We start from the raw sequence: 14,790 nt of genomic DNA, 5'->3' as shown, positions 1-14,790 counted from the left end.
GCCGGCGTTTGTCCACAGACAGCTTTCCAGGTCATGTGGCCAGCAGAATTAAACCTCTTCTGGCACAACAGGACACTGTGACAGAAACCAGAGTGCATGGAAACACCATTTACCTTCCCACCACAGCAATACCTGTTTAGCTACTGGCATGCTTTCAAACTGCTAGGTTGGCAGGAGCCGGGTCAGAGCAATGGGAACTCACCCTGTCGTGGGGATTTGAACCGCTGACCTTCCGATCGGCAAGCCCAAGAGGCTCAGTTGTTTAGACCACAGTGCCTCCCGTGTCTACAGTTCTATGATTCTAGAGAACATGGGCATCTGTCTTCCATGCTGCTCCTGTGTGCAGGTTTTGGGCAGCAGGCACACAACGTCATTCTTGTCCACATGCCATCGCGTATTATTTCCCCCATTTAATCCAGATATATGGAAAACCCATTAAGTGAAAAAACAAAAAACCACCACCACCACGACCAACAACAACACACAGAGGAAACAGTAAATAGAAATTCGGTCTGTGTTGGGGAGAGGGGGAATCTGCGGGTGCAACTCTGATGGGGATTATGTTGTGTGGATGCAGGAGCTGCATCTACAAAACACAATGTGGAAGAGCCCCATGTCTGTCTTCACTTTGGATTACTGTGCATATGACATGCCACCAAGCCTTCATGCGGAAGTAGATGAGGCTTAATGGGAAGAGAGGGTAGATTCAAAGTCTAGGAATCTTGAATTGTTGTCCAGGTTTCCTGGTTTGTAATCTCTAAGCTTTCATTTGCCATGATCCCAACAGATAGTGAATTACAGCCATAACATGCTCTGAGCCTTCCAGATAAAATAAAGGCCTTATAAAAGTGCAAAGGGGGAACCTGCAACATAGACATTTTTTGAAAAAAATCTGGGATCACTGTACATTTGCCTCATCCATGTACAATTATGTTCTTATCACACACTGTTGCAAAGTAGAGCATGGAAGCAGGACATTTAGGAAAGGAAAATATATCTCTGACCATCTGAATTAAAAAAAGATTTTCAAAAACCAGTCAAAACATTTGTGTGTTCTGTTGGGCGAAGTGGAATGTGATCTTTTTAATCTTTCGATCTAACCCATATCTGCATAGCCAATAAAAAAAACAGTGGATCGAACTTTGTACTGATACACACCTTATATTATTGTTGCAAGCTATGCAGCTAGATTTTTTTCTTACTAGTTTTTTTTTTTTTTTTTGTTACAAGGAAATGAATCTTTAAAAGTTATGTATTCAGTAACTATTTTCTCCAGTTGTCAACAAGAACTGCAACTTTGCTCTCAGGTTTCAAATTCAAAACATTCAGATACATTTTTATTTTTTTATTTTTGCTGGTTGTTGCTGAAGACAGAAAACGTTTTAGAAATTCAGGGGAACTTCTAATCCAGCAGCAATTATGAGATAGTCACTAAATATTATGGTGTTTTAAGGGGAAATCTTTTCAAAATAAGAAGCTGTCAACTTGAAATACAGTGTGCTTGACCCTTTGCACACATGTGTGTTGGCTTTTCGCAGTATAGTAGCGCAGAGAGCTTGCTGGGGAGAGCTTGCATTAAAAAGAAAGGACTCAAAAATAACTTAAATAAGGTTTTAATAAGAAAAACAAAACTCCTTAAACACCAAATACATCTACAAACAAACACGACCCAACCACCAACCCATCCCCAGGGTAAAATGGCAGAGCTAGGTGCTGCTCCTTATATACTGTGGCCAATTCCCAACACAGCTTAATCAATGAAACTCAGCAGCACCTGCTATGCTTCACAGCTGCAAGGCTGGATCTCATTAGTTTACTCTGGCCCTTGCTCTGGCACCTTAAAGGTATACACATTGGGTGAAACAATGATGAACCTTTAGATTTAAAGAAACAGTTCAACATTTCCCCTGCGGTTCATCATTGTGGAACAAAAACATTAAGCATACTTTGTACATGTTTTTCATGTGTAACCTTTGGAAGTGCTTTAGTAAAAATGTCTGCAATTTGATTGTCACCTGGAACATATTTAAATACAACCATTCCATCAGCAATTAGTTTCTTTACAAACTGCAAACGTAATCTTAAGACTCTAGTGCGCTGCGTATTGGTTTCTGAACATAGGATAGCGAGTCCACTCTGGGAATCAAGGTAAACTTTTACTGGTAGTGTTACTTGCATCTGTAGGTCTGCAAATACCTGCAGATACCATTCTATATCACGAGTGGCCTGAACGCATGCACATAATTCACTCTCTGTTGTGGAGAGACAAATAATGGTTTGTGTCTGGGCCTTCCATTCAAAAGGACAACCGTTATAACAAAACACCATACCAGACACACCCCTGCAATTATTTTGTTCCACTGCGTGAGATGCATCACAGAAAATTTCAAAACCTTTGTCAATACTTGATGTAAACTGCAACCTATAATGTTTCATATTTTACACTTGGTGAATAACACAAATCATAATCTTCACCTGGAATTTGTTGAAAGCCTCTAGCGACTAATCTTGCCTTGTACCTTACAACTTCATTTTTGTCATTCATTTTAGCTCTATAAACCCATTTTGAATCTATAAGTCTCATATCTGGGGTTAGAGGTACAAGAGACCAAGTGTTATGCTCTTTTAAAGAAGCTATCTCAGAGTTCATAGCTTTATACCAATTTACAGCTTGGTGCTTAGGTAAATTCTGAACATCATTGTAGCTTTTTGGCTCAAAAACCACCTTATTGGCATACACAGTATTTAAATGTTCATCTGCAAATCGTTGTGGCTTCTGCCTCTTTCTATCTGAACGTCTCAGTCCGGAAGGAGAGTCAGACTCCTCAGACTTAATAGGACTAAGTGAACTACTAGTTTCAGGTTGTAAGCCATCATTGTCAGACTGAAGAGATGCCTGTAGGCTAAGCTCACGGTCAGAAAACTCAAGAGAATCTAACCTCTCCTCGGGTGCCTGTAACTTTAAATCATCAAATAAATTATCAGATTCAACAGGCTTTTTGTCTTCTCCCATTAATTCAGAAGCACCATTTCCTGCTGCTGCTGCTGCTCCTGCTTCCTCCTCTTCCTCAGTTTCATTTATACCATCAGTACCTTGGAAAACAACAACTCCATTCCAATTTACAGTTTGTATCATGCTTCTGGTAATATGAAATTTGCCAGTTGCTGGTATGTAAATTCTGTACGCCCCCTGCTGGTAGCCCATTAATTTTCCCTGAACACTACGCTCACCCAATTTCTGCTTAGCGGGATAATGCATAATTACATCTGAACCCCAAATGCGTAGGTATTTCAGATTAGGGCGTTTTTTAAACAACTTCTCATAGGGGGTGACATCTAAACCAGAATGGTAACTGCGATTCCTAACATAACAAAACGCATTGAGCGCTTCAGCCCAAAAATCTTTGGGCAGATTAGCATCATGCAGATAAGTTTTAACCCCTGCCTGCAGGTCACGCTGCACAACTTCAACAAGCCCATTTTGCCAGGGACTTCGGGGGCAAGATAACTCATGAGTAGTCCCCTGCGCTTCCAGGAATTTCTCAAAATCCTCAGAAACAAATTCCCCACCCCGGTCAGAAAACAGGTTCTTAATTGGTTTGTTAAAGTGCGTTTTTACCCAGTTGCAAAAAACTTTGTACTTCTCAAATGCTTGGGACTTTTCAGCTATTGCATAAGTCCAACAATATCTACTATACTGGTCTATCAGGGTAAGCCAGTACTTAGAACCTCCTAATGATGGTGGGAGTGGCCCAACTAAATCACAATGTACACGCTCAAATGGCTCAGTTACTTTCCTATCTGAGCACCTACCCTTGCGTGCAACCTTGATCTTACTTTTGCAGCAGGATAGACATTGCATAAAGAATTTACATGGTTTTAAGTTGAGGCCATTAACAATATTCTTTGTCTTAATTACATCAGCAAAATTCAGGTGTCCCAGAAGTCTGTGCACCTCATGGACACACCCGGAATGTGGCCTTACATTCCTCAACCCCTGGCTTGACTGTGCTGCTCTGCAATTTATAGGCGATTGGGAGTAGGTGCGAAAATACAGTCTATATAAACCATCAGATTCCCGGGCATACAATAGACGTTTGTTCCCCTCAAAAAACTCACACATTGAATTTAAGAAACGCACAGTTATGCCTTGATGAGCAAAACACCTTACTGATAATAAATTGTCCACTGATGGGCAGTAAATGCAGTTTGCTATAGTAATGTTTAAAGAGTCAAGTTTAACAGTACCCCTGCCAAGCGACTGCAGGACTTGTGAATTGGCTAAATGTACATTACCTATTTCCTCTTCGAAAGAAATAAACAAGCTTCGATCGTTGCAAACGTGCTGAGATGCACCTGAGTCCACAACAAAAGACTTCCACTTGGCACCTTTAAGTCTTTTACGATCTGCTGTCCAAGCATGAAAAGCTTGCCGCTCGTTTCTGTCCTTACGGTACAATGTCGGCTGCTGGGCTGACGACCGCGACTGACGAACAGAAACAGTCTTGGGAGTACCTTGCTTTCTTTTGGATCTGCAGTCCTTTGCAAAATGTCCTTGCTTATTGCAGAACCAACAACGCTTGGCCGCTTTAAATGCAGTCGTATCACCACAAGCTTGCATGTGGCGTCCCTCATTACTTCTGGAAATAGGAGTGCTTATGGCACAAGCCTCCCTTCTGTCCAACTCGCCCATTAATCTTGCCGTTACCCCTTCCACAGTTAATTGTGCTGGTGGAACAGCAGATATCTGGCTAGCTATACCATCAAAGTCCTCATTAAGGGAACAAAGGAGGATAAAAACATACTGAATATCAGGTATCTCCATGTCCCTTTGAATTAATTCGCAGCGTATTGCCTCCAGACGTCTCAAGTGTGCTGCCAAATCACCACCAGGCTGCAACTTCGTCTGGTACAACTGCTTGAAGTACGTCAATGCAGACGCTGACTCTTTTCTAATATGCACTGCTGCAAGACTGTCCCACATTTCTTTGGCAGTTTTCTTATTCCTTATGTAGACTACTTGCTGGTCGCTGACTGCCAAATTAATTATCGCCCTGGCTTTCGCATCTCCTTTCGACCAAGCATCAGTTATAGGGTCAGGAGGGTCATCAGTTACATAGGTCCATACATCTCTAGAGGTCAAAAGCGCCTCCACCCGAAAAGACCATAAACTATAGTTCTCATCTGTTAGCTGTGGGAAGACCAGAGCCTTCTCAGCTTCTAGAACCCGGTCAACCATTCTGGAAACTCTTCCAAACCCACAAAACTACGCTAACAGGAGAAGGAGTTTTCAAACCTTTCTCAGAGTCCAAAAATATGCAGTCATCCACTCAGCAGCTGGGCCCATAACCAAAGATGTTGGCTTTTCGCAGTATAGTAGCGCAGAGAGCTTGCTGGGGAGAGCTTGCATTAAAAAGAAAGGACTCAAAAATAACTTAAATAAGGTTTTAATAAGAAAAACAAAACTCCTTAAACACCAAATACATCTACAAACAAACACGACCCAACCACCAACCCATCCCCAGGGTAAAATGGCAGAGCTAGGTGCTGCTCCTTATATACTGTGGCCAATTCCCAACACAGCTTAATCAATGAAACTCAGCAGCACCTGCTATGCTTCACAGCTGCAAGGCTGGATCTCATTAGTTTACTCTGGCCCTTGCTCTGGCACCTTAAAGGTATACACATTGGGTGAAACAATGATGAACCTTTAGATTTAAAGAAACAGTTCAACAATGTGTACATACACACACACACACATCTCACTTTCAAAACTGCATCTTCTCCTTCATGCCAAGTAGTAAATAAGTACAGTAAACAGAGAAAGGCCGGTGCTTATATACCTCTCCAGCTCATGATTCGTGCCTGGTAATTCCAGATGTAAGGGAAATGTCTTAGCAGTGAAGGAAATGCACACATTCAGAGTCTCTGTACACTTAATTATTACTACTCATGATCCAAGACTTAGGCTGTGCGTTAAGGGGGACAGTCTTAGCAAGTCCAGGCTCAAATTATACTTTGTTGTTGTTGTTTAGTCATTTAGTCGTGTCCGACTCTTCGTGACCCCATGGACCAGAGCACGCCAGGCACTCCTGTCTTCCACTGCCTCCCGCAGTTTGGTCAGACTCATATTTGTAGCTTCGAGAACACTGTCCAACCATCTCGTCCTCTGTCGTCCCCTTCTCCTTGTGCCCTCCATCTTTCCCAACAGCAGGGTCTTTTCCAGGGAGTATTCTCTTCTCATGAGGTGGCCAAAGTATTGGAGCCCCAGCTTCACGATCTGTCCTTCCAGTGAGCGCTCAGGGCTGATTTCCTTCAGAATGGATAGGTTTGATCTTCTTGCAGTCCATGGGACTCTCAAGAGAGTCTCCTCCAGCACCATAATTCAAAAGCATCAATTCTTCGGTGATCAGCCTTCTTTATGGTCCAGCTCTCACTTCCATACATCACTACTGGGAAAACCATAGCTTTAACTATACAGACCTTTGTTGGCAAGGCGATGTCTCTGCTTTTTAAGATGCTATCTAGGCAAATTATACTTTACCCATGAGTATTTATTTCCCAGCTGTCAAAGCTTACTCTAAACTCAGCAAGACACCCTGAGCAACAGATGGACAAATAAGCAGACAGGACTTGTTGAAAGGGATTTCTGCATAGTCATACTGTGCATTTTCCTCCTCACACAGCAAGAGTGGCACATAAGGAGGCTACTCACAGTGGCACAGTGAGGTTGAAATCACTATGCTTATCAAATCAAGCGCCAGGCAGCTATTTACATGTCTGGGTGCCGCACCACCTACCTGAGACTGGCTCTGGCTAGTTTTGATTCCATCAGACCAGTGAAAGGAGAGAAAGTTTTGTGGTTTTTGGAGAAGAGGCGTTCAGTGGGAATTCTTTATATACACTTAATCAAACTACCACATATACATTGAACCTTACCCCTACCCCACCCTGTCTGCAATAGGCTAGAAATTTACAAAGCATTAGTGTCCTGATGGGCTCAGACTCATCAGAAATATTCCATAGCTCCACAGAGCAAGGAGCTTTGATGTCCTTTCTAATGGAAGCTGTGTGACATTTAAGGCACATGGGACTATCTGTGTATACCATTAGGCTGCTCTCTCCCTACACTTGTTCCTTTCCCATGCAGTCACCCATCTGAAAAGGGAGTTAACCAAATGTTGGTATGTGCCCCTGGTCCTTACATCTAATGCTATAGGATGATATCCATGGATGTTAAGCACATTCCATGCAAGGCAAGAAGGGAAACTCTGTACACGTAATGAAAGACCCTAGTCCAGAGACAGTGATGCTTAAGTCCCATATATTTCAGTGAAGTTAAGTGCCACCGCCTGCCTTTGAATCAGGCCCCTTCTCTATACATTGTTGTAACTGAGAGTCTCTGGTAATATGTGAAGAGCTGAAATGCTCAGTATAAATGCTGATTATTGATACTACATGTACAGGTAGTATAACTGGAAAATCCATCCCACTTCCCCAATTTTTATGGGGAGCAGATGGGCCATAAAATGGGCTTGCTTAAGGCCTCAGTATTGCTGCCTGCCCTGTATTTATATTCTATTATTATTCATATCCTGTGGGATCACAGGGAGGTAAAGAAGGGGCTGCTAGATTCAGTTTGGGACAGGGTTCTTGTGCATCTAGAAGGGGGAATTTTGGCAAAGCCACATCTCATTTTATAGGATTACTATTCCGAGGGCTGCTTTACACTTAAAGGATTCCTACACAGACATCACTTGTGTGCAGGAAAGCGGCACATTCAGTGCATATACACTAACATGCAGTCTCTTTTGTCACCTCTATACATAGCTGTGTCCGCGGTGGCTTTGGACATTATTGGATTTTTCTTGTTCACAGAAATTCACCTTACTTTTCTGGAATCTCCAGTCTTAGGCTGTACCTATATCTTTAAAAAGGAATTAAAACAGCCACTGACCCAAGACAGGAAAACCCCTTCACAATATTGTAGGGTCTCATCTGATCTGCAGTTCGAGTTCTAGCTTCAAGGCTTCCTTCCCTCCTCATACAAAGCTAATATTTACTTTTCAGAAAACGATCAAAATCGAAAGCACCTATTTTGCAAGGCCATAAAGATGTACAACAACAGCACGGATGTGTGTGTTTGCACTGGATGTGGTACACCGAACATTTGTTTGAGCATGGCAGCCGGGGAGATTGCCATAAAATGCGCCCTCAAAGCCTATTCATCTCCACATGCTTGCTTGGGTCTTGGAGCACTGAGGCCTACTCATTCCCCTAAACGGTTGCCTTTTCTACTACCAGACACACCTGCTTTTGTTCATGTGCTGTTCCTTGTTCCAAGATAAAGGAATCCCTTTCCCCTTTCAAAATCTCTAGGCAATACCAGACCTGGCATCAACACGTAGAACCCTGGGCTACAGCTTGGAAATGTTTTTCCTGGGGTTCTGAGCAGTACTGAGCAGCTGGGTCCAGGAGCCACAATGCCTCTAATTAATTTCCCACAATGCCTCTAACATAGTATTGTTCCTGAGGCATACGGCAGATTTAAAATTCCAACTACCCAGGCCTGTACAGAGCACTGCTGTCTGGCTCAGTCACTGCTGCCACATACATCCACTAATTCCCACTGCCATGGGAGGGACTCCATAGCAGGGCAAATCACTGTAGGCCTTCGACAAAACTCCCATTGGGACTTGTTTGGATCCTCACCAATGCATTGCAAGCCCTTTAGGTCTTTCTAACTAAGACAATTTCACCTCTCATATGTCCCATACCAAACTTGGGAAGTAAGAACAAGCTAACCTTTCTGTCTCCATGAAACCAAGCATTTTCGTGGACAGCTGAGATCTTAACTAAAGCCAGAATCTGCACTGTTCCCTCACCCTCCGTTTAGCCAACTTTCTGGAGAGGGTTTTGCTTTAAAAAAACATTTGAGAAGCTATTTGTGCTGAGTTGCCATCCGGCTAGTGTAGAAACCGCTGGGTTCCCGCTCAGGCTGGTGGGGTTTTATTTCAAGGCACGCTGTTACCAGTTAGGATGACCAGGCAGATCGTAGGGACCAGGAATGCTGTGGGGCAGGTTGTGCAGCCAGCCAGCTAGAGAAATCAGTGTGCAAGATGCTGTAGTGCCCTGTTTTGCTTCATTCTCTTCTAAATGTCTGCAGGGCAGGAAGCCAAACAAGGAAGAGCAGTCCTGGCCAAAGGTGATAACCCCCAATCTGAGAGGAAATCAGCCAACAAAAGAGAATGGCCCTGGCAGGATCACTGGCAGCGGTGGGGGAAGTAGGGTCTCCATCTCCTAGCAGCCTTCAGTTTCATAAGATGCTACCTTCTGCATGCACCTGAGCAAAGCACACAGCAAAACGACATGGGCTTGCTTGGCACCATCTCCTCCCAGCCTACAAGCACTCTAGCATCATGAAATGTTGCACTGCACAGCTTCCTGGAATTACAGGCATCTACAAAGCTATTATCAATGCACAAAATGATTAAGCTCTATATAAACTGTTCCCCCAGTTTCAACTGTATAGATTCATGCAAATACAGCACCAATCATATCTGCACGCACGTATGGTTCTCCTGCGGTTCTAGTCAACTTTTAAAAACAAAGTCCATACGTTACTCAAGGACACAGCGTGGCTTGGTGATTGCAATGCGTAAAATCAGGGCGCCGAATAGCTGTGCAAAGCAAAGGCTTAGAGCGAGATGTTGGTGTAATGTTCAGACTGTACGCGTTCAACCCAATAAGGTGCAGAGCTTCAGACAAGGAGTCTCTGAATGCACAGGACTCGACATAGCCTAGTTTTCCTGGAGGAATCCTGTGAATTCCAAATGTAGGCTGGCATGAGTGTCCATATTCACTGCATCTTCCCTTCATTCTCCTGGTATATCAGCTTTTAAGTGCACTGGGAACAAAAACACAAAAGAAGAAAAGTTGCATTCAATCCATTGCTGAATGAAAGTGGTATCTGGGTATGTTCCAACCCATTCCTGTTTCAGCCCTTCCTTGCTCAGGGAAAAGGCTGCACAGCTAATGAAGCTGAACCTGCATCTTTCTGCATCTTGTCACATCTGCACAGGAGATAGATGCTTTATATAAATAATGGATTTTAAGAAATCCATTATTTCTTTAAATCCTGTAAATAATGGGCTTTGGGGGAAAGGGTTCAATTAGTAATCAGGATGCTTTGGTTTTACCACCAACCCCCACAATTAAAATTTAAAACCACGTGCGTTCCAACCAAAGACATGTTTCTGAAACTGTTTTGCAAAGATAAGCTGGCATGTTATAGCAAAGGCAAATGTGGGATCATTTGGCAAGGGCTTTTACTGTACCAGCCAGTGTAGTTTGAGAAGCGTTCTGGCCGCATGCATTATCAGTTTCATGTTGTTATGCATGCCTGGAAGTTCTCCATCCTTGGAGTGATTGGGGCTGAAGCCCTATAATATTCATCTGGGAGTCTGATTGAATTGAATAGGACCTACTTCTAATAGGATTGTGCTCTGGGATATGCATATTCCATATTCTGGAGGATCAGAGTGAGTTTTGTGCCACCTGCCACGGCTGCGCCATCTTATAATGCCTAATAAAGAATAATTACAAGCCATGTATCTGGCAGCTGCCCCATCAAGGAAGCTTGTGGCTCTGGAAACTTTATGGTCCACAGTTAATGATTAAACACAGCAGGCCATAGTGCCAGGCTGGTCACTTTATAACTTGCCCAGTTACTTCTCCCTGTTGTAGAGAGACAGATGTTCACTTGCTCTTCCTGCTAGTCTGGGCACGATGCCAGGGAAATGCCAGGAATAATGGCATACGCAGAGAACTCTCTCCTAGCAGACACCCGTATATTTGTTGTCGGCGATACGGCATCGCAGTCAGTGTGAGACAGGGAGCAGAAACTAGAAAATGGAAAAATTGGAGGACTTAGAATGCAAGGAATAATCGGAACTGCGGGGACATGAGGAGCTGTGGTCAGGATTCAGGATTTGTCAAAACAAATGTACAGCTGCTGGGGGACAAGCCAAAACTGGGAGGGGGCACTACTAGTGGCTACTATTATTTGACCATCCAGGATTAAGTCTGGATCAAGGAGCGTCCCTGAGCTGTGAACCTGATTTTAATTTAGGGAGAATGGAATCTACTTCAAAGCAGATTGTGCAGTTTCTCCTGCGGCACCAAAACCCCTGATTGTGCCCCATTTCTATTAGCATCTAATAAAATGCATGCTATTGTTAAAGCAGTTATGAGATGCCAGAAATATTCCCTGTATGTTTTGTTTTCCTGAAGACACGACAAGAGACATAGCCGAGATGGGTGAAGTGGAGCTTTAATTTGGGGTTTTGGTTTCGCTACAGCAGACAACAGAATTCTCTGACTAGAGATAATGTAAGAAAAACCCCATACCCACCTTCCCAAATGCAACAAACAAAATAAATGATGTTTCATCTCTGCGGGAAGCTTGACACGACAACTGAATTATCTAGTGGGCTTTTAAGGCAGCTGACTGTCTCTTCTGTGTTTGAGACTGTAGTCCTGCTCTAAGACACATATTTCATTTTTGCCCTTTTGTACGCAAACGTGGCTGTTTTTGAAATAAAGCTTTTCAGACAGAAACACCAGACAAGCATCCAAGGTTGTGTGTGTGTGTGTGTGTTTAAATTCTGCTAACAAGATAGGCAAACATAATGAGCAACCCCCCCCCCCAAAATTGATAGCCAGAACACAGGAACTGGACACCATGCTAAGAACAGATGTGAAAAATGGAACAGACACAACTGATCACATTCCCACCATGCGAGCCATTATTATCTGCCCTTTCTCTAATCTTCAAAGTAACATGAAATGTACACAACAGGCCAATATATTCTATAATGTGCCGTGCAATCCTAAGCAGGACTAAGTCCTCCTCCTAAGTTCAATGGCAAGTGGGTACAGGATTGCAGCTTTAATGTGGCAATTATCAGAAGCTGGCTTCTATGACACCAGCGATATTAACAATCATAAGGACTTGCTTATCTGTGACAACTTTTAAGGAGATGTAGTTTGAGTTTAGTAACTTAAGTCACAATGGGGTGTGTGCAGATGGACCCTGACGTACCATTCATTCTCTGGAATTCTGTGATCTCACACACACACATCGCTTAACCACCATTTCCTTGAAGTAACATCATTCTCTGGAATTCTTTGACCTCACACACACCGCACCACCCTTACGCGTTCATAATTCTGCTAATGTGATGTAACATCTTTTTAAATCACTCGGCTCAAATGTATTTCTCTCAAAGCACAAATGTTGGAAAATTCAGATTACCGTATTTTTCGCTTTATAGGACGCACCAGACCATAGGACACACCGGACCATAGTAGGGGGAGAACAGGGATTCCCCCCCCCTTGTTCTCCCCCTCTAAAACAAAGTGCATTCAAGAGCAGGTTGGGGAACAGTGCAAAGACGCTGCTTTCCCCCACCACCAGCCTCAAAGATCCCTGAAGCCTTTGGAGCGCAGCTGCACTCCAAAGACTTGAGGCTTCAGGGACAGCCTTTCAAGCCTCTGCAGGGCAGCGGGGTGCCAGGCTCCGAAGGCTTGCAGATAGCTTCCTGAAGCCTGCATTCGCTCCATAGGACGCACACACATTTCCCCTTCATTTTTGGAGGGGAAAATGTGCGTCCTATAGAGCGAAAAATACGGTATTTATCTGCCTAAAACAGAAAAACAACACTCTTGGTACATACCTTGCTGTGGGGATGGGTGGGCACTGACTCTTGTCGCTGCATCATTTCCTTCTACTCTCCAGGGAAAATTTCAGATGCCTCCAGGAGGTGAAACGTTCTTCTCTGTAGTTTGACGGTGCCACCTGCACGTTCCTCTGGTTGTAGATAGACTCAAACAGCTAGTTCTTTAAGGGAGACTTCAATGTTGAGCGAATACCAGAAAGCCCAGAATAGGAGACTAAATGCCAACAGCAGGGCTCCCGAGTAAACAAAGAAATCCCAAGAGCTCAAAAGGCCAAAAATCCCTAGAAGCAGGAGGACCAATCCAGCCACATCACAGACGAGAGCCAAAACTAATATGAAATAACACCGGCCCACGTATAGGGCAAGGATCGTGGCCAAATTCTTCTTCATGGGGCGCTATCAGCCAAAAGGCAGACTGAGCTTTGGAAGCCTGTCTTATTGTCATGCTACCTGCCCAAACATCCAGGCTGGCTTGCCATCAGAAGGAAGTATAAATGTCAGAGCACACCTCTGAGGACACTAAGCAGGTAGACCAGGTGAGCCTTTAACTCCTTCCTGCCCTGTCACTGTCACCCTAGCAGTGACACACTTTTGCCTGCAAGGTGCCACACGGCATGGATCTCTCCACCTGGGCTTTGGTCCCCTTGGGGAACTTTTCTTTTTGTACTCGGAAAAATTAGTAAGGGCTAACTAGCCCATGTCTATTATTTTTTATTTAAATCTGACATTTTATAGTCGTATAGCTTCTACAGCACTTTGGAATCAAGCCCCACACTTCCTAGACCGAGGGGGTTGTTCTGTTAAACCAGGAAAACTACAACTAAACATTATTTTAAAATGTGTCAATAAGATCATTCAGCGTAAAGTTGTGTGTTTTTTTGATAGCCACAGTAAGTGTCCTTTTAATGCCAAGCTGAGGCACAGGCATGGCAAACCCATAAAATATCTGGGTGTGGTCTTTACTACAAACTTTAAATTACAGTGGTACCTCGGATTACATATGCTTCAGGTTACATACGCTTCAGGTTACAGACTCCGCTAACCCAGAAATAGTGCTTCAGGATGAGAACAGAAATTGTGCTCCGGTGGCGCGGCAGCAGCAGGAGGCCCCATTAGCTAAAGTGGTGCTTCAGGTTAAGAACAGTTTCAGGTTAAGAACGGACCTCCGGAATGAATTAAGTACTTAACCTGAGGTATCACTGTATTATAAAAACTTAATTACACAGCACTTACAAAAAATAAAACAAAACTACAAAGATGGAGCAAGATGAATATAGCATAGCTTGGGAAATACCAGTTCCATAAATATGAATATTTTACCATGTTAAACTTACCTTTTCCCGGTAGGTTACCTGTTCCTATCACGATGGAAGCACTCCAAAATTGGCAGGAACTTATTAACGTATTTATGCATGGTGGTAAAAGGTCAATATTTTTAAAAATCAAACTATCTGAAGACAGAGGGGTAGGAATACCTCACTTTTAATGACACCTTGACATTTTTTTTAATGTCATGCAGCATGTGCCTTCATTTGTAGGGATTCAGGCAAACAGCAGGGACAAATGGAACGCACTGATGAAGAACATGTGTCTCTTTAAGCCATACTATATATAAAAAAACAACAGCTTGGTCTCTAACCCTTTCTTGAAACATGCTCTGCAGGTATGGCAAGAGTAGAATAAAATCTACTGTACAATCACTATTAGCCCCTATAATTGTACATCCTTTGTTCTGTGGAACTGATAAAATTCTGTAATGTAAACACTGGGAGTCTAAAATGCCTCTGTAGGATGAGGTACCTATCCAGGGGGTTAACCTCATCCTCAAACCGAAAAAAGAGTAAAAAAAAACCAAACCCACCATGGTTTGAACTGCATCAAATTTTACGTTTCAGCAATAATGCCCTTAACTGAAATGGAAAATTCATTAACAGAATATTCTTCAAGTCTAAAAAAACAACAACCCCTGTTTCTTTCATCTACAGGATATTTATAATTTTATTATCACAACTCAAAATGATTCTGTTTTTTCTATAAAAAAAAAAGGTTT

The 14,790-nt window shown here is 43.1% G+C and overlaps 1 protein-coding gene across 1 annotated transcript; it reads right to left on the bottom strand.

Annotated features, from left to right (window-relative positions):
* Window positions 1-12,699: 12,699 nt before the first annotated feature.
* On the bottom strand, window positions 12,700-13,194 carry TMEM238L (transmembrane protein 238 like). The gene has a single exon (XM_083430338.1). The coding sequence runs from the start codon at window positions 13,128-13,130 to the stop codon at window positions 12,888-12,890; it is 243 nt and encodes an 80-aa protein (XP_083286464.1). The 5' UTR covers window positions 13,131-13,194; the 3' UTR covers window positions 12,700-12,887.
* Between the last annotated feature and the right edge of the window lie 1,596 nt (window positions 13,195-14,790).

Source organism: Podarcis tiliguerta (genome assembly GCF_965153285.1).
Source record: "Podarcis tiliguerta genome assembly, chromosome: 2".
Taxonomy (NCBI): Eukaryota; Metazoa; Chordata; class Lepidosauria; order Squamata; family Lacertidae; genus Podarcis; species Podarcis tiliguerta.
Note: the sequence above shows the minus strand (reverse complement) of the source record. Positions and strands in the feature narration are given on the sequence as shown.